At 33.7% G+C, this 26906-nt stretch overlaps 1 protein-coding gene across 3 annotated transcripts in view; it reads left to right on the top strand.

Moving 5' to 3' along the window:
* Positions 1-25871, top strand: part of POLR3G (RNA polymerase III subunit G) — a 35135-nt gene extending 9264 nt beyond the window's left edge. The window contains exons 2-8 of one of the 3 annotated variants that reach the window (XM_079143467.1): positions 308-446; positions 3611-3740; positions 11390-11446; positions 13175-13225; positions 16627-16709; positions 20280-20426; positions 23660-25871. In XM_079143467.1, coding sequence (XP_078999593.1) covers positions 330-446; positions 3611-3740; positions 11390-11446; positions 13175-13225; positions 16627-16709; positions 20280-20426; positions 23660-23746 — 672 coding nt within the window. In that variant the 5' untranslated portion in view covers positions 308-329 and the 3' untranslated portion in view covers positions 23747-25871. Of the gene's footprint in view, positions 1-297; positions 447-3610; positions 3741-11389; positions 11447-13174; positions 13226-16626; positions 16710-20279; positions 20427-23659 lie in introns of all 3 variants that reach the window. The other 2 variants (XM_079143468.1, XM_079143466.1) reach the window with 2 other exon arrangements.
* Positions 25872-26906: the final 1035 nt, after the last annotated feature.

The raw sequence follows: 26906 nt of genomic DNA, 5'->3' as shown, positions 1-26906 counted from the left end.
ACAGAGCGATGGAGAGAATTGCACTGATTGGCTGTGCAGACCCAGGGTGTGCACAGGACACTCAAGATCTGGGTGCTGGAGTAGAGGCCATCATCATCTCACCTGACAAATGTGGTTATAGACATGAGAGGTTCAGCCATCAGTTTTTGCATATTTGTTTCTTTACATATTTGCTTTCTAATTTTTTTTTTTAAATCAACCATACTAGGTGGGGTACAGTTTTGCATTTTGCTTTAAAATGTTGGTTTCCTTTTTTTTTTTAATGATCTGATAAATTGTAACCATTGTGTCTTTCAGCATTTGAAAGTCTTGGGGTATAACTACTTCTGATGGCTGGGAATAAAGGAAGAGGACGTGCTGCCTATACCTTTAATATTGAGGCTGTTGGATTTAGCAGAGGTGAAAAGTTACCTGATGTAGTGCTGAAACCACCTCCACTATTTCCTGTAAGTACACTGACAGCTGAATTCTCAAACTGTAATTTTTCATGTTTCAGAAGTACTGGGGATTGAACCAGGATATTTTATCAGTGAGTTAAAACTCCATTCCTTTTTTTTTTTTTTCCTCCATGTTTTTATTTTGAGACAGGATCTCACTAAGTTGCTGAGAGTATTCCTAATTGTCAAGACTGGCTTTGAACTTGTGATTCTCCTCCTTCAGTCTCCATAGTCACATTATAGACATGCATCATCATGCCCTGTTCAGATTACTTTCTTAAAATACTAAAAACAAGCGGACTGGGGATATAGCTCAGTTGGTAGAGCGTTTGCCTCGCACGCACAAGGCCCTGGGTTCAATCTCTAGTACCGCAAAAAAAAAAAAAAAAAAATTACTAAAAACAAAACTGTAAATTTGTTTCTGTGGATATACTCAGTACTGTGTGTGAACCAAGAAATAATTATTTTTTAATCCTTGTATCTTCTATTTTTGTTATTGATGGATTATACTTATCAAAATAATATTTTAAAATGTCAGGTTAAGTTTTACAGTGGTTTCCACTCTACCGTGCTTTCATCTAACAGTTTTCTTCATTGATTGTATTTATTGAATATAATTTTGCTCCTTAGTATACCACTTGTTCTTTTCTTCCCACTGAACCTTTCTTTTCAGTGTTGTTGTTTGTTATTTTCCTATTTTATCAAAGTCATTTTTGAATTTTGCTAGTTTCTCAAAATGTACATGTTAGTGTTTCTTTTAAATTTAGTGCTTATGCTGCAAGCTTAACTGTATCTAATGTTTTGACTTTATAATTAGTTTAAAATGTAAACTTACATTTCCAGATGTGCATGTACTGTGGTTTAAAAGGTAGAATTCATAATTAACCACAAGACCTTTGCTTCACAAATCTCTTCCAATTTCTTTTTTTTTGGTGGTGGGGGGGGGTAACTGGGGATCAAACCCAGGGCCTTGTGCTTGCAAGGCAAGCACTCTACCAACTGAGCTATCTCACCAGCCCTATCTTTTCCAATTTCTAATGGAAAAGTCCTTCATTGGAGAATTTATGTTAGTAGAAGGTCCTGTACCCATGTATGGGGGATCTAGGTGCTCATGTAAGGAGTTTCTGCTTTTTCTCTTGATATTTTGTCTTTTTGATAGTCAGTATAGCCTAAAATCATGGACAGATATCTCAGTTTATAGGCATAATATCCCTTTAACAGGATTCCTTTTAAAATAATCTCTTCTTAACTGGGTGTGATAGTGCATGCCTATTATCCCAGCAACTCAGAAGTCTGAGACTGAAGGATCTTAAATAAGTTCAAAGTTGGCCTGGGCGGTGTAGTGAGACCCTGTCTCAAAAAAAAAAAAAAAATTAAAAGGAGTGGGAATGTAGTTCACTGGCCCCAGTACCTCATCAACTGATCATTCAGTCAAACAAACAAACAAGCTCTGCTACATGTTTGAGGAGATTACTTCTAAACACAAGGAATGTTAGTACATGGTGGTGTTTTATATTCAGAATAAAATTATAATTCCTTGCTGTTGCTTCAAAGGCCATGCCTGATCTGGCTTTTCTCATGCCTTTCTCCCCCTCCTACCACTCTTGTTCTCCAGCTATGCTGGCCTCCTTGCTCTCTTAAGTCTTTGTCCCTGCTGGTTCCCTGTCTGGAACATCTGTTCTCCCATCTTTTTAAAAAATTTTTTTGTTTTAATTAGTTATACATAACAGTAGAATGCATTTTGATATCTCATATGTAATGGAGTGTAATTTCTCATCTGTTTATACATGATGTAGAATCTCACCAGCTGTATAGTTATATATGTACATAGGGTAATAATGTTGGATTCATTCTCCTCTCTTTCCTATCCCCATTCCCCCGCCTCTCCTCGTTCTCCAATCTTTGCATGAATGCCTTGCTAATCCTATCCATATCTCTAATGTGACTTCTCCAAGAGGCCATGCATGCTTCCTCGAGTAGATCAATCACCTCCAACGTCCATGCGCTCTTGTCATCCTTCCTCTGACCTCCTTTATGTATTTATGTCATTTATCACTAACTGAAATTGTATCTCACCTTATTGTATTACTTGCTTGTGTCTTTCTGCCCTAGAATATAAATATGTGGGCAGGGGCTTTGACTACTTCCTCATGTTATCACCTATTGTCTAACCATGTCTAGTTTACACTAGGTGCTCATGAAATAGTTGTAGAATGAATGAATGAATGCATGAGTTCTGAATCAAATTTATGTATCCCCTGAAATAAAAAATCTTTGCCATGTATGCTGGGAACCCTCTTTTCAATGAATATATGTGTATAATTACATGTACATACACATGTGCATACGTGTCTGTGTTTACATGGAATTTTTAAAAGTCAAAATGTGACTTCAGACTCCTCTTTTGCCATGTACTCATAATATGGGCTCCCTAACTATTTACTTCTTCATTTGTTTCATTATATAAGATGAATAAGAGGAAATACTTGTAATACTTTGAAAGAATGAATGTTGAATTTTTTTTTTTTTTTGGCGGGAGTAGGTATTGGGATTAAAACTAAGTGAGCTACATCCCCAGTGCTTTTTCTTTTTTACATGGAGACAGGGTCTCAATAAGTTGCTTAGGGTCTTACAAGTTGCTGAGACTGATTTTGAACTTGAAATCATCCTGCCTTAGCCTCCTAAATTGCTGGAATTACAGGCATACACTACCACACCCGACTGAATGTTGAATATTAAGATGATTCTATTTATAGTAACCTCTTGTTAAATGATTACTGTTATTGTTTTCTTATGCTATTGCTCCCACCAATTACATCATCAGTAGTTGAGATTAATAGGAACTAAAGCAGTTTCTCCCATTTGGGTGCCTTGATTTTTAAGCTATGGAATCACATTGTTCAATAGACAATATCACAAAATGATTATCAGTGTAGTTTTTAGGGTCAATAAAAAAATTATGCTTCTTTCATGCCTCTAAAATAAGAATAAAGTAGGAATGAGCTAAAAGGTAAATAGATTACAGAAGCTTAACATCTTTTAATTACAAAAGTTAGTGCCTATAAAACACCTATCTATAAAGCTAATGAAACTGACACTTTTCAGAATATAGATGAAAGAGATATTAAAATATTTAACTTACTAAAATCATCCTTGTTTCCTAATTAAAAAAGGATACAGATTATAAGCCAGTGCCACTGAAAACAGGAGAAGGGGAAGATTATATGCTGGCCTTGAAACAGGAATTGAGAGAAACAATGAAAAGAATGCCTTACTTTATTGAAACACCTGAAGAAAAACAAGGTGTGTATTAGACTTTGATGTATTGGTATATTTGTTTGATGTTGTGATTTAATGAATGTGGATAAAACAATGATTAAGCACAAAGTATGTAATCATTCAATGCTAGTTGATTTAATTTGATCAGAGATTACCAACCACCTTAAAAAATATATGGTTGATTTGACAGAAAGATACTTTATACATTTTTTGATTTTTGGGTGGAGAGGGTACCAGGGATTGAAATCAGGGACACTTAACCACTGAGTCACATCCCTAGTCCTTTTAATATTTTATTTTGAAACAGGGTCTCGCTAAGTTGCTTGGGGCTTCACTAAGTTCCTGAGACTGGCTTTGAATTTGTAATCCTTCTGCCTCAGCCTCCTAATTGACTGGTGTTACAGGTGTGTGCACCACTGTGCCTGGCTTGATATTTTATTTTTAAAAACACTTCTTACAATAGAAGTTATATATGTTCAGTGAAAATTATGAAAACCAAAAAAATTTTAATAGGTAAAAATTACCCAGGCCTATGTCTACAGAACAACTATTAATATTTGATTGTATACTCTATATTTTTTCTTTGTTAAATTGTGTCATATACTTTGTATTTTATGCTTTTTACCCGATAACATTAGCATTTCCACATATCCCTATTCTTAAAAAATTCAAGGTACGAGATTTTTTTAATTTTTTTTTTTTTTCTTTTTGTGGTATTGGGGATTAAACTCAAGGTCTCTTAACCACTGAGCTACACTCCCAGCTGTTTATTGTTTTGAGATAGGTTCTCTCTAAGTTGCTGAGACTGGCCTCAAACTTATGATCCTTCTGCTTCAGCCTTCCAAAGTAGCTGGGATCACAGGTGTGCACCATTGTACCTGGTAGAAAATATAAGCTTTAATGACTTATTCCACTGTGTAGACATAGCATTATTAATTGTAAATAATTCATTGCTGTTAGATATAAGGTTGCTTACAGTGTTTTGTTCAGGTATGTAATGCTATGATTACTGTTGTTTTTATGCATACCTCTGATTATTTAATATTTAGGTTAAAAATTGAAAAACTTTGATTTTTGGCTTATCATTTATGTGTCTGATATAATAGAAAGTATAAAATATATATTCATTGCTGATACTACGGGCAGAGAGGAGATGGCTCAACAGTTTCAGAATAGAAGTGGGAAGTGGTTTTAGAGAACATGAACCCACTCCTAAGTAGTTATTTAGCATAGTAGAATTATATCGATTTTCAGATTCTGCCCTAAGTTGTTGAAATTAGAGAAATCAATATCATCTTAGAGTTCTGAAAACAATATTATTAAAACATGAGACATTCATATCATCTCCTTCCATTCATATTGAAAATGCAGTCCATTTCTCTTTCCAAAAGAATTGACTGTGTCATAAAGTCTTATATGATGATCTTACATGTGATCGTAATAAGCATGTTAGACAAGATCATTTAATTTGCAAAACACATCTGCTTGAAGTTACATAATGGTTTGATAAGAAATATTTTACCTCAAAAATTCTTAACTTTTGGAGCTGGCGTTGTAGCTCAGTGGTAGAGCACTTGCCTGGCATGTGTGAGGCCCTGGGTTTGATACTCAGTACCACATATAAATATATAAATAAAATAAATATAAATAAAAGATCCATTGACAACTAAAAAAAATTTTAAAAATACTTAACTTTTATTTTCATGATTATATTGCATGCTTTTGTCTGTTTAGAAGTGAAATTAAAGCTCTCATTTTATAGATTTAATAAAGTTAAATGAACTAATAAATATTCTTAATAGAAAAAATAATACTGCAGGGTGTACTTTAGTCCTTTTAAAATTAGTCTTTTCTCTAGATTATGGGACAGGTTTATTTAACTGAATGTGGTTATTTAAGTACATGTCTTATTTAAAAGTGTATCAAACTCATTCAAGCGTTTATGTGAGTCTTTTAAACAGGTCATTAAGAACATAATGTAGTGTGGGAATAGTTGGCTTGTACCTGGATCAAGGGGTACTTTGTTGTTGTTAACTCTTCAATAAAGTATAAAACTATGCAGAATCATTTGCTTTTGTTTCTTTTAGGAGAAATCTTATATAGAATTTCTAAATTGATACAAGTAAATTCTCCTTGAAATACTGGTGTTTACCTGTCTTTCCTGATGTAATGTGTTTAAAAAAATACTGATTCAAAATAAAGTTTTTTTTAACAATATATACATTCATAAGTATGTTTTTAATACAATGTATTAATCCATGTGTATGTATATTGGTTTATATATGTACACACATAGCAGTTCCCTCTTTACTGGTGGTGGGTATTTTTCAAGACTCCCAGTGGATGCCTAAAACCATAGAGAGTACCTAAACCTATATACAAGCACTGATACCATAATTGATAATGGAGATGGCTACTAAATGATTAAAAGGCAGGTAGCATATGTAGTGATTAAAGGGCAGGTAGCATATGGGTATGTTGGACAAAGGGATGATTCATGTCCTGAGTGGGACAGAGCTAGACTGCATGAAGATTTCATCTTGCTACTCAGAGCAACAAGCAATTTAAGAAATGAATTGTTTATTTCTGGAATTTTCCATTTAACATTTTCAGATAAGGTTGACTGCCAGGAGGCAAAACTGTATAGAAGGGGGACTTCTGTACATAAAAACACATATATAAAATAATACACTATGGATTAAAAACAATTGGCCAGGCAAACAGAAGTACGTAGCTTTCTAAGGGAGCCATATTCCAGATGAAGTGTTGTATGGCTGTACCTCCACCAACCTTCCCCCCTCACTCACTCTCTGGGAGCATTAGGAAAAAGATTTATAGACTAATATTGAGAACTAAGTCACTAGAGACTAGTGCAAGCAATTAGGGTGGGAGATTGTAAGACTTCCTGATAATCATTTGGCTGATGGATTAGGGAATTGAAATCTGTTAAAGAACAGAGGTTAAAGAACATAAATAATAGTTCTTATTGTGATACCTTCAAAGTTATAACATTTTCAGGTGAAATTATAGAAATGATTAGTATTTTCTTTGTGATGAAATTTATTATTTTTATAATGTAAAAACACAATCAATATTATTTTAATGGATTTTAGTCACAAGAATATATAGGTCTTCTGGTGCAGTGCTTTCCAGCTCAGGTTCCTGAACTACAAGTCTGCAGACATAGAGACAGGATCATGATCATAGTGATGGTTCTGTAAGCCATTTTTAGAACTTCAAAAGCTTAATAGGGATTTTACATTTATCTGCATTATGGCCACAAGGTCAGTCATTGAATAAATGAGTTTTTTTGCTTATTAATTCTCAGTATATACCATCAGGGTCCTTGAGAAACAGGACCCTGGTTTCTTTTAGTTTCTTTTTGAGTAGTTCCTACTATTTGTGCTGATTGATATTCATATCTTTCATTCTTTCATAGAGGTCTTCCAAAAAAAAAGAGAAATTTACTTTAAAAAAAAAAAAAACATTTTATCTTTGCATTATCCTATCAGCTGATTGGACTCTTCTACAGATTAAAATTACACTGTGGACTCTGTTTGATCTTACTTTTCCCATATCTTGAAACAGGTTGCTAGTTCATCATCATAGTAATAATTCCATTGTTATTCATCAAGTATTCCACATTATGTTGAAGAAAAGGATTTAAAATTTTTAAAAAATGGAATAATGATTAAATTATATAAAAGGATGATGCAGTATTGAAATAAATTAACACTATTATACTGTCCTTCAGTTTTCCTATTGTCTTATCTAACGTATTACATCATTTTTTTTCTTTTTCTCTTTTCCTTCCCTCTTTTTCAGTTCTGGGTGTCAAACCCAGCATGGTAGGCAAACTCTCCACTACTGAACTATTATCAGCACTTTCTACTTTTTTATTTATTGTGAGACAGAGTCTCACTAATTTGCCCAGGCTGACATTGAATTTGAGATTCTCTTGCATCAGCCCACCTGAGTAGCTGGGATTATAGGAGTGTGCCCTGCTGTTATATCAGTTTCTAAGAAGATATAAAAGAAGCCTGTGGAGACCCCTATCATTGTGGTTGTTTTGTCCTATTTTAGTTTTGAATAAAATTGAGAATTCAGAATTTTTCATTTTCTCTTCATAATGGCAAGAAGAAGAAAATTGACAGAGGAAGATATTTCACAATTTTTAGATGAATATGAAGATGAATGCAAAGAGATATATGCCAGCTCTCTGGGCACTAGTGATGATGGAGAAATTGATTATATGACCAAGATATCAGACTGTGAATCTTCAGATGACTATCTTGAATGAATTTTCTCAAATTCAAGAATCAATGAGTAAACAATACATCTTTAAGAATTAAAATGTGTTATTCTGAAAAGGAGCTCATCCCATGATACTTTTTTAAATTCTTTAATTTGTTCTAATTTGTTGTCCATGACAGTAGAATGCATTTATACATTTAATAGATCATACATAAATGGAGTATAATCTCATTTTTATGATTATACATATTGTAGGATCACATTGGTCATGCAGTCATGTATGTACAAAATTTTGTAATAAGGGTCTGAAACATCCTTTTTGCTAAAATGCCTTTTGACCTATTTTTAATGATATTTGCACACCAGAAATTATTCAACACTGTAACTAGACAAATGCTGAAGTCAAAGGCAAAAGCAAAAATGATAAATGAAACAGTTTATTGCATTGATCATACTGATGATTATAATTTTTTTTTTTTTTTTTTTTTTTTGCTACTGGGGATTGAACCCAGGAGCACTCAACCACTGAGCCACAGCTGCAGCCCTTTTTTGTATTTTACTTAGAGACAGGGTCTCGCTGAGTTGCTTAGGGCCTAGATAAGTTGCTGAGACTAGTTTGAACTCGCCTCAGACTGCCTAGCCACTGGGATTACAAGTGTGTGCCACCACATCTGGTGGTGATTTTAAATTTAATAATGAAAATGTTTTTCAAGTATGGAGCAAAATGACTGAGCCATCCCTTCTTCAATGGAAGTGTGAGCCATCAAAGTTTTTCAAAGTATTGCATTTTGATTTTGAAAGTATTAGAAAAATAATTGGAAGTACAGTCATGATAAGGTAGAATGTATTAGAAAAACTTTTGTATCTGGAATCCGATGATGCAAGTGTGAGGAGAAAACCAAAATTAAAGACGAGTTTGAACCCATTAAAGATGTATTTGAAATCTAAAATCAGAATATACAAAATGCATGCATTGTAGGTTTGTGTATGTACAGCTGATACAGTCAACTGCATTCAAAGAATGTTGTCCATTTGGAGTAAATTTACATTCAAAAACCAGTAAAACATGAAATATAAATTTGTATTTACTGTACTTAATTTCTTAGTAAAATCTCTAATAGTTTCGTAAGAAAAAAAAAACAGCTTTATTGAAATGTAATTCACATAGGTAAAATTCACTTTTCAAATATACGATGTAGTCATTTTTGGTTCAGACTAAGAGTTATATGCAACCAACACCACTCTAATGTTACAACCTTTTCATCATCCTGAGAAGAAACCTCATGCCCATTAGTAGACATTCTCCATTCTCCACTACCTTCAGACCATAGCTACCACTAATCTGCTTTCTGTCTCTAGGAAATGTACCTGCTCTGGACAGAGCATACAAATAGAATGATATAATATGTGTCTTTTTGTGACTGGCTTCTTTCCCATAGCATAGTATTTTCAAGGTTCATCATAGTACAGTATGTATTGCTATTCCCTTCCTTTTTTTTTTTTGGTACTGGAGATTGAACCCAGGCATGCTTAACCACTCACTGAGTCATATCTGCAACACATTTTATTTTTTATTTGAGACAGTGTCTCACCAAGTTGCCTAGGGCCTTGCTAAGTTGCTGAGGCTGGCCCCAAATTGTGATTCTCCTGCCTCAGCATCCCGATTCACTGGAGTTATAGGCTTGTGCCACTGCACCCAGCCCCTTCCTTTTTATGGCTAAATACTATCCCATGAATGAATATACCACATTTTGCTTATTCACCTAACACTTGATGGACACTTGGTCAGTGATTCTTTGTGACTGTATGAATAATGCCTCTATGAGCATTCATGTACGAATTTTGTGAAGGCATTTGTTTTCATTTGTTTGGTTTATATTTAGGATCAAATGATAACTCTCCTTAACATTTTGAAGAATTGTTAAACTTTTTCTCAAGTGGCTGTACCATTTTACGTTTCCATCAACAGTGTATGAAGGCTTTAATTTCTCTACCACCTTGTCCACATCTGTTAATGTCTTTTTTATTCTAGTCATCCTGTGGGCATAAAGTGATATGTCATTGTGCTTTTGATTTGAATTTTTCAAATGACATATTTTGAGCAGAATGTCATGTGCTCTTTGTTCTTTTATATCTTTTCTTTGGAGAAATTTATTCATATTCTTTGACCCTTCTAAACTGGGTTCTAATACTTGGTTTTCAGTATTTCTTTATTTTTCTGTAAATTTTGGAAGTAAATGAAAAATATTGAAAAACATGAAAAAAAGAGAATCTTCCATTGGATCCAAGTGATAAATGGCTAAAACAGTTTTTCTTAGTATACTAACATTTAAATTTTTTCAAAATATTGACTCTGTTTTGGAGAAAATTCTAAAAAAGTAACAATTGTAATACATAAACCCCTCATATATGTTGACCCCTTCTTATGAATGAGAACTTTGAGGGCAGGATTAAGCATTTAATTGGAAGTCAGTTAAATACCTAGAGAAGCCTGGTCTGGTGGTCTTCGTTTGTTCTTAGTTTTCTTTCTCTTAACACATGGTACAATTAACAAGTATTTTGTTGATTATACATAATTGTACTACTTGGGAGTATTTTCTGGATATAGAAGAAAACTCGATCCTTGATTTGGTCTTTGATTTTTTTTTTTTTTTATGCATTTCTCCTTTTACATTATTATTTTCATGGCTAAATTTCTAATGCCCTTTTTATGGCGAAGTCACCTGCCAACTTGTACTGCTGGGAAGGGGTTAGGGCCTCATCGAGGGAGTTCCTGTGGCATGGTGGGCAGGTCAGAAGCAAGAGCCACAGCCACGGCTCTCTGCTGGTCCTTGCACGCTCAGAGGGTCTCTCCAGGGTTTTCAGTAGTTGGCATGGAAATCTTGCAGTCCCATTTCTTCCCCACAGAGTTAACACCTCAGAGTCCACCCTTTCCATCTTCTACCCTTTTCTTCTCCACCCATGAGTTGTGAAAAGTTGCTCACTGAGGAGCCTAACAAAGTGATTATGTGTGTATTACGTGCCAGAGGTGAGCAGGCAGCCTGGCACTTCACGTAACTACTTACTGTATCCCAGTTACCCCAGCTTTAAAGATTGGGAGCTGGAGACTACTGTCATAAGAATAAAATAGAAAATGCTGAGTAGACCTCCCTGCCCTATTGCTCATTCAACTCTGGGCTTCTTTGAATTAAGGTTGACATTCCTGCTTATCCTGACTGACTCAACTGCTTTTTGCCACCTTCTTAAGTATGTTTTTCTCATTAAACTTTCAATAAGTGTTCAGAAGCACATTATATACAAATGTAGAAAACTTCCATAAGTAAAATAAGAGATGTTATCAAATGTTTTCAATTATTTTAGAAGACTGGCATAAGTTTTTGATATTTCTAATGGATTTTTTTGTTCTTTTTTCCCCCCAGATATTGAAAGGTATAGTAAAAGATATATGAAGGTATACAAAGAAGAGTGGATACCAGGTATTACAAAACAGATGATCTTAAAATACTTTTTTGAGGATGAATTTTCTGTTTCACCATAGGAAAACAGAGTCTGGTTCATTTTCTGTAACTGATTTATAATGTAAATATTTTGGAAACTAAGGAAAAGATTGATACCATAACAAGGAAGAATTAAAGTATTTTTGTTGAAGTTTTCAAAATACAGTTTTATAAAAACAGGACTTGCCAAAGCCTTTTGGGTTTTCTAGATTCAGGAGCCACAATCACAGTTTTAATTTGCAATACCAAAGAACTCTTACTTCTTTGCTGCTGAGTGATTTTAGAGCTTTTGAAGAGAAAGCAAAACTAATTTCAGGGATATTTTAAACCAAATCCTTGGATCTTCCTTTCTTTCAAGCAGACATAGACTAGTTTTAGTTGCCAGCATGCCTTTCCATTAGAACCATACCTAAAAGAGTTCTTTTTCAACACTTAAAATTTCACCTTGGGTATATACAGGGTAGAAGGGGCTGTGGGGGAGGTCTCATCCAGCTCATTCATCTTGCAAATAAAAAGCAGTTGCTATAGAAATGAAATGATCCATCAGGGTCACTTGCCAATACACTAGAACTCAAGTTTTCTTCATTTAAATTCACCTACCTTTTTGTCTTTGTCCATAGTTCTATAGAAATGGCCCTTATGTAAATTTCTAAATGGCATTAATAGCATTTTAATTTTCATGGATTTTAGTGCTCTATGTTAATAAACTGATGAGGTTGGGGCCCCCTGGAAACACTCTTAGATCCCTCTCATTTCTTCTACTTCATTAGTAGTCATCTCTCAAATAATTGTCTTTACATACTTATTATCTTCTATGAGTAGTTTATGAAAGCAGATTCAAAGCAAAATTTATTAATTCAGGGAAAATGACTTGAGACTTAACTTTTATAAAAATGTACAATTTATTTATTAGCAGAGTGTTATTAAATCTGTTTTTATATCTCTTCAATTTCTGCTTATCTTTATGCTTAAAAATTAAAAGTAGTGGTTGGAGGGGTAACTCAGTGGTAGAATGTTTGCCTAGCATACGTGAGTTCCTGGGTTCAATCACTGGTAGCTCCCTCCCCGACTTCCCCACAAAATTCAAAGAAAGTAAAAAAGTAGAGGAACCATTTTTAGCTAATATAAACAAAAATCATTTATTGGAGGAAATTAATTTTTCTATAACTACCTATATTTTTAAAGTTTTCAGATAATTGTTAGAATTGTTTATTTCATTTCACATGTATTAGTATTGTGGGCACAAGTTCTAATTTTTGGGGAAAAAAAGTTACATAAGAAATATCTAGGGGCTGGGGAGATAGCTCAGTTAGTAGAGTGCTTGCCTTATAAGCACAAGACCCTGGGTTCGATCCCCAGCACCCAAAAAAAAAGAAATATCTATCAACCAGAGAATGCTAACACTGTAGTCAAATAATAAATAATATTTAACAAAAACAGTTGTAATTCTAACATCCACAAAAAATTATCCTAAGATTTTATACCTACCAAATTTTATTGCACTCTTTCAATTTTTTCTTTATAAGAGAAAATGTATCACTGTCTGCTATATTTGTTATACTTCAAGCTGAATCTATACAGTCAGATACTAAGGAATTTTATTGTCATTAAATGGGCAACTGTCATATTCTTTAAATAGTCATATCCAGTACCACTAATTTCTGGGGGAAATGGAGATTTTTATGATTTTCTTCTTTTGTACACTAGATTGGAGAAGACTCCCAAGAGAGATGATGCCCAGGAAAAAATGCAAAAAAGGTACATTAATTAGCAATAGTAATGCAGGTAGAAGGTTGTCGCTTAATTATGTTAGCATAGAATCATCAACCTGAAGTTATGCTCAGTATTTTGAATTCTTTTTCTTAAAATATGTCTGGCGTTTTGGTTGTTATGTCAAAGCTTTGTTTTTGTAGTAATTATTGATTTTTTTTTTTTTTGGTTGTTTGTTTAGTTGTCCTTTCTTCAATTTTGGAAATTTGGTGTTCTAGGAGAAACGTTTGAATTACGTAGAATTTTTCATTTATATATCTGCAAAATTTTTGATGATTATACTGGCAACATTTTACATTTTTTAAGTAAAACATTATGTAATTGGGAAACTGGTAAAATAGAATTATGTTGTATATGAAAATACCAAAGTATATGTTTACATTTTTTTTCTTTAGTAATTCCATTCAGTAAATAATTGAGTCTTTACTATTGTCAGACGCTGTACTGAGAGGAATAAAACTGAGCATCGTGGCACTATCCATGCCTTCCTGGCGTTGTCAGTCAAATGTAGAAAAAAACATTAAATGAAAACATACTGCCATCATTGGGAGGTATGGAAAGTGTTCTTCGAGGAAAAGGAATTGGAGTTGAGATTGAATGATGAGAAGGTGTTTACTAAGATGAGGTTGGAGGGACATGGACAAAGATCAGGTTGTGAGAGAAAATCACGAGTTTGGTTCAGAGGTATTATTTCTGGTTCCTTTGAGATAAACATAGAAATGTTTGACTATGTTGTTGGAAATAGTAGTCATCAGCAGAGAGATGATAGCTGGAGCTGTGAGAAGGGATGAAATCATCTAGGATGAAATTACATAATTAGGAAAAAGGAGGGCCTGAGATTGGAGGAATGCCAACATTAAATGGACTCGTAGAGGAGACTGAATCAGCAGAGAAAAGAAGCAGAAAGAGAGAGGGAGAGGTGAAACCCAGAGAGCAGAGTCACAGGAGGAAGAACTGGGGAGAGTATTGAGAAAGTATTGAGAAAGTGGTCAACAGTGTTCATGGAGATTTAACAATGCTGCAGAGAAGTCCAGTAAGATGAAGCTCGGAAAATATCAGTTTATGTTTTTAATGTCAGTCATGGGTATCCTGAGGAAGAGCTTTTTAAATGACTTGGGTAGGTAGAATCCAATAAGTGGGACCTTAGGAAATGGGAACAGCTAGCATAGATGAGTCTTTAGAGAATTTGTGTATGAAGGACGGAGAGAGAAAAAGGGGAGTAATCAGGGAGGTTAAGAACAGTGGGTTTGCAAGGAAATGCTCATTGCCTTTCTTTATAGAGGTATAATTGACATATAGTAAAGTGTGCATAGTTGAAGATATAATTTAAGTTTTTACATATACATATGTGTAAAAACATATATCTACATATACGTATAAAAGTTGAAAGATAGTATTTCTATCTTATTTTAAAGTCTTATTATATAAGACATTTAGCATGAATACAGGAAGTATGGAGATATCAGAGTTATCTACTGTCTATTAAAAATCCTTGGTTTTTTATTGAGGAAATATTTTCATAATAATGTACAAGTACCTGAAAGATACCTGCGATGTGATGTCCTCATTGATCACAAATCAGTAGTAGACTTTAAAAGACCTGGAAAAAAAAAAGTGTCCATTTTAGAATTAATGTTTTCAAATATTTATCATAGACTCTTCATCCTTGGAGCTTTATGTATACATTAATCTAGTAAAATTATCCAGCGGAACAGGATTCCATTTGTTAAAAAGCAAAACAACAACAAAACTCTCCCATTCTGCTCTAATTTTTTTTATGCACATGATGTAATTTTTTTTGTTTTGTTCTTGATAAGCTTGTATTCTCCCTTTTTTAATGATGACCTCTTCTGATTTACATGAAAGTAAAAAGTACCAAAAGAGTCCAAGGTGGAAACAGGTTTTCTTGAAGAATCAGCTGACAGGTGTTGAAAGAAACAAACAAACAAAACATTCAAATATATGCGTACACTTGGCTATATTTTGGGACAAAAATAGTCTTTCCACAATTTTGGTAATTTGATAGTTTCCCCCCAGTTATTCACATAGGATTAGGCATGATATAAAACCCAAATAATAAGTAGCAAAAATGCTGAGTGGACTCAATACCTAACTCACTCTTTTAGTTAAGAAATTAGTAATTTGTATATTTACCTGACCATTTGTATAGTATCCATTAACAGACTTACATATTATGAAATTAAATAATTTGATAAGAAGTCCTTAGAGAAAAAGACTTCATGATATAAGTTACATTCTTTGCTAATAGGTTTTGTCATTGATATTACAATATTTATTCAGATCTCATTCAAATGCAAGACTCTGTACCTCAGTTCATTTTAAACAGCTTTTGCCCTCAAGGAGGGCAGAGAAAGATACAGATCATTACATCTGTCACTTCAGTTTAAGCAAACCTCACTAATACATGTTTGGGAGCTTTGAGCTTAGTCACTCCTAAAGGGGTAATTTGGTATAACTCAGTAAATTATAAGTCCATCAGTTATAGGTCATCCTCCACACTCTAAAAATGTAGGCTAAATGTTAATCTCTAACAAAATTACATCTTTCTAAGCCATACTTTCCTCTGTTAATGAGTAATTTTTAGGTATTTAGTCTGATTTTGGAAAAGAGATGTAATATTTTCTGATGATAATGGTACAATTTTGTAGCCTGTCATAATGCTTCGGTACCCGGCAGAATCTGTATGTGAAATAATTCTATGTTCTGTGAAGTTTCAGAATAGCCTTAAAATACAGTATTTTTATATGGGTAAAACAAATTATGTATCCCAAATCAGAATGTTTCATTTATATGCTTTGAGTTTTGAGATTCATATAATTGGGTGTGTTCAGTTTAACCATTTTACTCTTCACTCCAAAGGTAATTGGTAGTTCCTTATTTCACTGAATAAAACCTCTTTCTCATTTCTTTTACCATTAGCAAGTGCATGTTTATGTTGCACTTCTTTTTTATTTTTCAGACCTGGTAACGTTGCTTTGGTTAAAATGAAATCCTGATGACTGAACAAGAAGCTTGTGTAGATAAAATTTTGGGAGCATTTCCTTGTACTAAAGTACTTCCACCTGAAGCAACATTTTAGCAATTTTGTCCCTAATGGTACTAATTGCAAGTTCAGATTTTCAGTATTTAGTAAAAATACATCTGGCTATAGTCTTAAAATATATCTTCCGAGGTGATTATCATTTATTGATGGGACATTGGAGAGGTGCAATGGTTTATTTTGTTTATTCTTTGAGGAAATAAATTCGCTCTGAAAATTATGCGACTGCTTCATATGACATACTGCTGTGCTATTCATATATGAAAAGGCACAAAAATATCACAGTTGCTGTTATAGAAAAATATGTTAACTGGTGGTTTTATTTCAGCAGACCCAAAATCCAAAAAGGCAAAAGATACAGACAAAGGTACTTCACTCGCTAATACTGCAGATGTGTTGAAAAAAATTGAGGTAGGGTTTTCTTCTTACTATAAAAGTGAACTGAAAAAATGTAAAATGATTCGTTCCTACTTTAACGTTTCGACCTTCTCTTACTTTTTAATAACATGGATTTAGCAGAAGCAAGCCCCACATGGAAGCCAATGAGAAGGTTTGAACTTTGTCAACTGGGACGAAGGGAGGAGAATCCCTCCTGTCCTTGACCACTTAGCTGGCAACTTGCCTCACCTTCTATCTCAGGCTTTCTTTTCCACAATATTCCTATTTTGCCCTTGTATTTTAATTATTTGTGAGAGAAGAGAAACATGAAAAGTTGTCTAAAATAGTTTTTCCAAAAAAAATCTCATTTTTTTCTCCTGTTAGTGTATGTGTACTTTTTAAGATGTTTTTTCCCCATGTCTTATGACCTATATAGCAGATTCTATTGAGGAAAAATGTGTATCTTATGGAACTTAATTTTGTATCTTTTTTCTTCTCTCTTCTCCCTCCGCCCCCACTTTTATTCTCCACCCCACCCACCAGTATGGGGGAATTAATCCAGTGTTCTATATCATTAAGTTATATCCCCAACCCTTTTTAAATTTTATTTTGAAACAGTCTCACTAAATTGCCCAGGCTGGCCTCAAGCTTGTGATCCTCCTGCTTCTAGTTAATAGTTAAGATATTATTTTAAAAACATAAACAGATACAAAATTCAGAATGTTAATAGACTGAAAATTTGCCCTCCCATCCCAGTCATTTATTTCCCTCACTGTTGACCATTAGTGTTTCTTATATAGCCTTCCAGAAATATTTTTATGTATAACAAATACAGAATTTCCCTTTTTAATGACAAAAAGCAGTATATCCCAGTCTTCTGCATCTTCATTTTATCACTTAACACAACACCTTTGGGCTGGTTCTATATCAGTGTGTATAGAGTTGTCTCATTCTCTTTTTGACTGCACTATAAGAATGTGCCCTCATTAATTCAATTAATGCTAGACATTATGTTTCTTATAGTGTCTCACTATTATCAATAATGATGCAATGAGTTCATGCTGAGTATGTCATTTCACATGAGTAGGGTAGATTTCTAGAAGTGGATTTGTTGGGTCAATTGTTTTGTCCACTGTGTAAAATGATTAAGTATTGCCCATGTTACCCTCCCTGGAGATCGTACCAAATTACTCCCACTGTCATTGTGTGTATTTACTTTGCATTGATGATGATGATGATAATGATGATGATAGCAGCTAACACTTCTTGAGAACTTACTATATGCCAGGCTCTTTGACAAGCTCTTTACATGCAGTATAACCTTAAGAGTTTGTAACAACCAAGAGAGGTAGGTATTATTATTCCTTCCTTACAGAGGAGGAAGTCAAAGGTGTAAACATAATCACTTGCTGGATCAAGCTGACAGAGTTATTTGGTGGCAGAAACTCATATTTTTGCTATTTTATTTTTTGGCCCAAACTTGAGCCAGAGATAACATGTCTGAAAAAAGGCCAGAGGATTGATAGAGGAATAGCACTAACTGTCAGGTTTCACTGTGGCGGAATGATAGATGGGATTTCAGGACCAACCAGCTTATATTGATTGATCACAAGTCCTGGCTGCTCTTAAAGCCTTCTGGAAAAAGTTGCTATGATCACTGTAAGAAGCTGTTAAGAAGATTAATCTACATCTCTGGGTGTGGTTTCTCCTCAGAACAAACTGTTTCCTTATTCCTTACATTTAATACCTTTTCCAGGATACAGTGTAAAAACTGGAATTTTAGATCTAGATATCCCAGTGAGTTAGCAACTTTAGTATGAAAAAAGCTGTTTCTAGATGATTCTGTGATTGTTCATTTGTTAAGCAAAAGAAGGTTCAAACTAATTACAATAGAACATCCATATATGGACAGGTAGCAACATATAGTCAGAGCTCGTGAATAATCAGCCTGCAATAAACTGGCATGTGAGCTTCTTACTTCTGCATGACACAGCGGGGAGACTCTATGTGGTGCCTGTGTAGTGAAAGGACAGTTCTCCATATGTAAATGAACTGTCTTTGAAGTGATTTTACATTGTGTTATTCTTTTTTATTCTTAAATATTTATTGTAATAAGCTGAGGTAGTTAAATAACAGAAGAGAAAATGGAAGCTACCAAGCAGAAGAGTCCAAACTGGTACCATAACCCAGAAAGAAGGAAGTATTGAGATAAAATGTGTGGCTCTGGAATCACTTTTTTTAAAACAAAGTTGTAAAAATCTTCTGTTTGTTAATCTACTTAAGTACTTTGTGGATTTGGTTTGGGTCTCTGTGGTAGAAAGATGAAGTTATTTATTTAAAGATATTTGAGATAGCAGTAGTCTAATTGTAGACTTTTTTGTCCCTACATCACTTTGAATATTCTGTATTTAAAAAATATTTTTATATAACTGGTTTAAATAACTGTGAATCATGAAAAAATAATTAATATCTTGATTTTATTCAGATACAGTAAGTACTTTGCACAAAGTTAAATGAGTATAACAATTCCATTTTAACTATACAAACTTAAGGGTTTCAGGCCTTTTTATTTATGATCTGATTAAAATAAAAAAGACAAAATACCATTTTACAGATGTTTTAAAAGATCTATAAACATTTTGTTTATTTGCAATTTTCTAAGAATCTTGCCAGTTGGAAAAATTGCACCCATTACAATGTAGTAATAACTCATAAGGCAACATAAAGGATAATATCAAGATAAATCATCTCATGTCTATTACCTTGTTCTTATTTGTTCTGCCTTAGTGGGGTGTATACATAGGAAAAGGAGAGCTTGATTAGAAATTGAGTCAACATGATGTCCTCTCATTGCTTTTGATTTCCTTAAATTCAACTTGAATGTAATTAAAAGGATTTTAAAAATAAATATTTAAGAACCAATAAAGGAATAGCTAAGTTGTAGCCATCCCAGATATAAAAGATTTTCTGTTCCTATGTAATCTACAAAGCATACATCTTGTGATAGAGGTGGGGTACTTGTAGATGGATAAATGTTCTAATTACTACCTAAGAATAACCACAGATTAGCTAAAGCCCTCATTATGAGTATTAATATGGAATTATTACAGTACCCACCTCCAGCCTAGAAAACTTGTGAAATTCTATCATTTTTGTGATTAGGATAACTTTCTCCCAGAATGACTCAATATGATTTTCAGCAATCTCACTTATAAACTAAAACATGGATAATATGAAATATTACTATTACATTCTTTTTTCTCCTTTTATGTTAGAAGGGAAACAAAATAACATTCTGAAATTTCTTTTCTATAAATCATGTTAAATATTTTAGAAAGAGGTAGGATAGAAATCATAAAAATAAAGCATTGTGCATTAGAGCTGACAAACCCAGCATTACCTAAGATCCAGTTACTAAGTTACAAAATCAAAGAAATACTAGTGTAATTATAGGACAGTCAGTGCTTCCTTTCTTGGGTCAGTTCATGGTTTCCAAGGTGTAGAGGTAAGATGGGATTAGAGGAAGGCGTATTCTCTTTCAGCTGGGCTGGGAGGTTGAAGTCTAGTGCTTCCATATAAATTAATGAAAGTCACTAATACCAGGAACTGGAAAAGAGAGGTGATGGTGAAAGATCAGATGAGGAAAATGAGGAGAAAGAAGGAAGCAAAGAGAAAAGTAAAGAAGGCGATGACGACGACGAGGATGATGCTGCAGAACAGGAGGAGTATGATGAAGAAGAGCAAGAGGAGGTAAAGATCTTTTTGGGGAGAGTAACAGTTACCAACCACAAAGATTGTCTAATAAGGAATCAGATGTATGGTATATAATTAAAATCAGTAAACAAAACTCAGTTTGATAGGAACCAGAAGTATATTCTTGTCACTGGCATCGATTTCTTGGTGTCAAGAGAATTATTATAGCCCTGAAACGATAATCATGCCAAACTGAATTTCCATACGTTAAGGAAATTGATAAGATTATGGCAATTAAGATTTATCAAGGGCTGGGGTTGTGGCTCAGTGGTAGAGCGCTTGCCTACCATGTGTGAGGCACTGGGTTCAATTCTCAGCACCATATATAAATAAATGAATAAAATAAAGGTCCATCAACATCTAAAGAACATTTGGGGGGAAAAAAGGATTTATCAAAAATTTAGTCAAGATAGTGGAGAGCTTAGTAATACAGGTCTGGAAGGGAGTCCTTACAGTGGTACCATGTTTCACGTTCTTGACAGTGTGAACATTATCAGAGAACATTAATGATCTAATCTTAGGTATCTGTCTTAGTCAGGACTCCATGTTTTGGACTTGGGATTTCCAATTCCAGTTTTTAGAAACATGGTGCATTTCAAAACCTGGAGTTAATCAAGTTTGTTGGTCACAGCCTCTTTGCGACTTTGTCAACACTTCATACAACAAGCCTAGGCTAAGAGTTTCTTCTCTATTCTGGTCACCTTCATCTTTACCTTCATTCAGTTTCAATGTGGGTTTTGTTGTCATTGTTTTTTGGTACCAGGGATTGAACATGGGGCACTTAATAATGGAACCACATCCCCAGCTTTTTTTTATTTTTTATTTTGAGACAGGGTTTTATTAAGTTGTTTAGGGCCTCGATGAGTTGCTGAGGCTAGTTTTGAATTTGTGATCCTCCTGCCTCAGCCTCCCAAGTTGGTGGATTACAGATGTATGCCACTATGCCTAGCCATTCCATTTCAGCTTCTTTTTACCGTATTCTGAATCTTGTCTTCACTTGAGCAGCTCCAAATGTAAAGTCTTTATGATATGCTTTAATTATTTTGCATTAAATTTTGTATTATTTTGAAATTTCTATTGATATAAAGGAAGAGGTAAGGATTTTTATCTGTTTCCAGTGGCTAGCTGACTGCTAAGCTCATTTGTTAAATGATTTGCTTTCCTCATTGATTTAAAACTCTGCCTCTGTCTGCTATTAGATTGCCTTATTTACTAGATATATGTCTGAACTCTTTTTCCATTGATCTACTTCTGGAACAGAAGTAAACTGATTGTTAATATTTGTAGGGCCTGTCTTTCCTGCTTTCCTTCTTTGTCAGAATTTTCTTGAGTGTTCTTTTTATTCTTCCCAATAAATTTTAATTCTAAACATTTAAAATTAAACATGTCTCTGTTGACCCAACTTTCTTTCCAGATCACTCTTCTCATCACTCTCTCATTGAGACTGCTGATACATCTGATCCTTAGTCCCCTGTTATTGGTTCTTGTCTTAATTTCCTTCTCTAAATAGCTTAGATCCATGCTCACCTTTCATCCTCTTGCCATAACTCTCTTTCTTTGGCCTCCCAGTACACTCTTTAGCCCTAAGCAAACTTTGATCTTTTCTACTCTTTGCTTCTTCTCTTCAAACCTGCCTAGTGAGTATTTCTGAGGAATCACAGATAGTAATGCCACTATAAAAACAGTAACTCCTGCTGGGCACCCTGATGCATGCCTGTAATCCCAGCAGCTTGGGAGGCTGAGGCAGGAGGATCACAAATTCAAAGCTGGCCTCAGCAAAAGCGAGGCACTAAGCAACTCAGTGAGACCCTATCTCTAAATTAAATACAAAATAGGACTGGGGATGTGGCTCAGTGGTTGAGCGCCCCCAAACTCAATCCCCAGGACCAAAAAACAAACAAACAAAAACAGTAATCCCACTTTGCCAGCTAACATGTTTTCTGTTTCTCTTGTTAAATCACCTCTCTGTAGCAGTTATTTCAGATAATCTTTGTCCTCACTCCCCGTTCTTTACCACTTTTTCTTGCAGTCTTGGCAGGTGATAGTTACTACATTTAGAAAATGAAGCCACTGAGAGCCTAAATTTTATATTCTCTGTCTTCCAACTCAATGTCTTACCTCCTCCTTCACTTTTTTATCAATGGAAGAAATTCCCTTCCTCCTATTTGGTGCTAATCATTCTTCCTTTTTTTGGAACCATTAGCATCAGGTCATTTCCCTTCCTTATTTTCAACATCTCTTTTTTACTTGTCACTTCCACACATAAATTAAAACATTCATCTCCCAGTATAAAATGTTCCTCTCATTGTCCTTCCAATTCATGCTCCCAGAAAGCTGCTTCAGTTGTCATCATTTATGCAACTCTTTCCCCCATTTAGCTCCTTTTAGCCTGATCTCTTGCCTCCATGCTACTCAAATTATTGCTACCAAATCCACCATAGACAAAATTTAACCCTTATTTCACATGGCTTTTCTGAAGCATTCAACACTTTTGGAAAATTTAATACAACTCTTTGTATTTTAATTTTTTATTTGTTTTTTTAGTTATACATGACAGTAGGATGTATTTTGACATATCTTACATACATGGAATATAACTTCCATCTTGTGGTTGTACATGACGTGGAGTTACACTGATTGTGTATTCCTGTGTGAACACAGAAAAGTTATGTCTGATTCATTCTACTGTCTCTCCTCTTCCCATCGTCCCTCCCTTCCCTTCATTCCCCTTTGTCTAATCCAATGAACGTCTATCCCCCCACTCCCCACCACTGTGTGTTAGCATCCACATATCAGAAAGAACATTTGGTCTTTGGCTTTTTGGGATTGACTTATTTCATTTAGCATGATAGGTCCAGTGCCTGTGCTTTTGGGAGAATAAATGGTAGTTTAGCTCACTAAACCATGTATCATCCCACTAGGGAGAACTGAATTGGATATATCCTACAACTATGATGAAATGGCCAACCCTTCATGTTGTCTGAATTAATTGGTGCCTGAGAATACTAGAAAGTGGTGCCTTGAGGAAGAAAGTACCACAGATAGACATGTATGAACCTAATATATCTTTTACAGATTTTTAAAAAGCAAACACTCTTTTTTTAAGCCTGTTTTATTACCTAAATTTAATACTTACAAACTTAAAGGAACGGTCTACATTGTACTCTTTAAATAACAATGTTTCTACTCATTTATTTTAATTTTACTAAGAAATATATCATTTCACTTAGGAAAATGACTACATTAATTCATATTTTGAAGATGGAGATGATTTTGGTGCAGAAAGTGATGACAACATGGACGAAGCAACCTATTAGCCATAAAAGTTCTCAAAAGAAATTTATGATATAGCTTCTGAGCAGTTGAACAGACTTGATTTATTTCTGATAGGGAGTATATATTTTTTGTTTCTATTTTGTTGGACAAATGTTATTAAAATATTCATAACTGCTTTGAGTTTACACATTAGTTACCTTTTAAACTTATCTGACACTCTGACATTCCTCCTTAACAACTTTGCCATCCCTCTTTGTGAATGTTAGTGGATTTTTGTATTATTTGGATTTGATTATGCCTAAAGAATTTGCACCTCTTAATCTATGTATTCATACATACTTGAACAAATTATTCTCGTTTAACTGATCTTTTGTAAAAATATTACTAGCTGTAATGGATTTCTATAAACTCAAAATTGATTTAATATAGCACATGGAGCACTTTAAAAACAAAGAAACTTGAAAATTATCATTTACATGCTATGTTCTATACTATTACATTATGACTCCTTAAACCTGCCTGGGCTCTTAAAGTACAAACTTATGAGATTAGAGGTTTTGCAATCAAAAACATACATGCAGGGAAAAATGTCAATCTGAGCTATATAAATTTCACATTTCACATCTCAGCCAGTACAAAGAGACTTTCATTTGGGATGAATATTATAAATACTTGAATTTGGGGCTAACTTCATGAGTTAGTGATCCCTCTGTAATAAGTCTGACATCTTCAAATAGTTGGGCTGTTGAAAAATTAGACTGGGACATCTTGTTTAATACGTAAGTACATAAATCCTGGTTGTATAAATTTCACAGAATGCATGAGTATGAGTTTGGTCAAGTGTAGTGGCCTCTATTATGTTTCACAGGACTAATAAGCTGTATAGTTCATTATATATATAGAAAGAACTCAGGTCATTAATCTTTCTTGTTTAACTTAAAAGCTAGCTCCCTGCCATTTTATATTTTGGGGAGAAAATACCTGGACACCTCAGCCTTCAAAAAACTTAAACATGCCAAAGATTTTCAAGGAAATTCATATAATAGATTTCAAAAAAGACTTATTAGAATTACCTGCCAGAAGAAATGAGGAAAATTTATTTTTCCCTTTTGGGAAGGTATTACCCGTTATTGAGAATCAGAACCCTAAATTTTATTTCTACTGTAATATTAAGTTCAACCGTGACACTGAACTTCATTTTCTGTGCCTTAGTTTATCCACTTGTAAACTACTTCCTATAAAAAGTATTTAACCAGAATTTACCATGTTTACATTCTCTTACCTTAGAGAAATGATCACATCTTAAATTTGGTTTTAACCTTCTAAACAAAGAAGTTAGAAAATGACTAAAAACTATTTTGAGAAAAAAATGTTTTCCTCATAATCAGGTTTCCCATCTTTTATTTGTGGGAAATTTGTATTGTCTTGTGTAATTTTGCAACATGATTATCTCAGGAAAAAAGATCATTTTCAATATCAATACTTCCTCAAATAATTCAAGATGGGTGTGAGTACCCATATTAGTTTAATGCTATACTCCAAATATGTGGCTTCTCATTTAAAAGAGCATATCAAAAGATTTAAAGATTCTAAATGGAAACATGAATAAATCTTCTTTAAAGTGCAATCTATTATACTTAGAATAGAAACCTTATATGAAATTTTTAGTAATGGCAAAGTTGTCATTTGGGAATAATTAACATAGGTGTTTTATTCTCACTTCCTTTGGTGTATAAGAGCCAAATACCATTTTGTTTATAGAAATCTTATTTCTATAGTTGAATCAGGCAAATACACTGAAGGCAAAGGTATTTCTTTTCCTAGCTTTATATTTGTCTTCAGTTATAGTACTAAATATAGTTAGGGCAGCACCCTTGGGCAAGGATTTACTCTGGGAGGCCCTGGCCATCTCTTATTTAAACTATTCTTTCCCCCTTTGAAACATTTTTTTTTACAGTTTTAAAGTATGCTAATTGTGAGAATGGACAAGGTTTGCAGATTGCTTTACTAGTATTTTTTTTTTTTTTTTTTTTTTTCTGGCTGAAGATCTGAGACTGAAGTTATTCCATAGGAAGGCAAACATTGTCTTAGAGATAGCTTGACACACACACACACACACACACACACAATACTTATTGGTGAAGTATCTTTAAAATTGTTATAACAAGCAAAACTTGTTGCTATAATGTTTATTTTTCTGTATTTAATATTAAATTTTTACAAAATAAAATTGTGTCCTTTTGTTTAATTTTTAGTTTCAACTTTTATCAGTCTGTATTGAGCAGGGGTATCTCTATCAAATATCATTGAATAAACCACCATCACAAACAATAAATGAAAACTCAAGGTATGTGATTGGGAAAAAAGTTGTGATGACAAACCAAGAGATTTGAGATTAGCATGATCATTGGTTATCTAGACTGACTACCAGAGAATACTAAGAAATTCAGACCATATTTCTTAACCTTTACTCCCTTACCACCTTCAAATATATAATGTCAGTGGCTTTGCTTTAATGTGGTTAAAGTCTCTGGACTTAGTAACAATCTTTTTAATTAAAAAAAAAAAAATTCTTAACAATTTTAAGATCAGTATGCTTTTAAAAATGGGAAAATCAAGGAGAAACACATGGAAAAAACAATTTCATCCATTAATGTTCCAAAGGACTTTCTTAATTCTGGAACTTCTAATTTTTAAAAATCAGTATTTTTGATTGAGAAATATTGTTTTATAATTAAAATTAAATAGAGCGTTTCATGTGACTGATCCATGACTTCATAAGCAAGCTACAGACCATGCCTGAGCAGGTCCTCAGGAGGAAAACCCTCTAAACACTCTTCATCTAAAATTTCCTTTTTTTTCTTTTCATTCATTACCTATAAATAATCCAGATCTTATTTTAGTATAGCAAGTAAAAATCTTAACTCATAAACCATTGGCAACTTTATCAATCTTATAGTGTCATTATATGAAAACACTTTGAAGGCAACTTTATCAATCTTATAGTGTCATTATATGAAAACACTTTGAAAGTAGAGGGGAAAAGTTTGCTTTAGTCAATTAAACTCACCACCTGAATTTTAGATTGAATAATAAAATAGAAACTTTATTACATTTTGCATCTTTTAAAATATGAAAAATAAGGAGCAAAAAGTTTTAAAAACCAGTTTTACAGATGTACATTTAACATAATGTTCTATT

Source organism: Sciurus vulgaris (assembly GCF_902686455.1).
Source record: "Sciurus vulgaris genome assembly, chromosome: 6".
In the NCBI taxonomy this organism is placed as follows: domain Eukaryota; kingdom Metazoa; phylum Chordata; class Mammalia; order Rodentia; family Sciuridae; genus Sciurus; species Sciurus vulgaris.
Note: the sequence above shows the minus strand (reverse complement) of the source record. Positions and strands in the feature narration are given on the sequence as shown.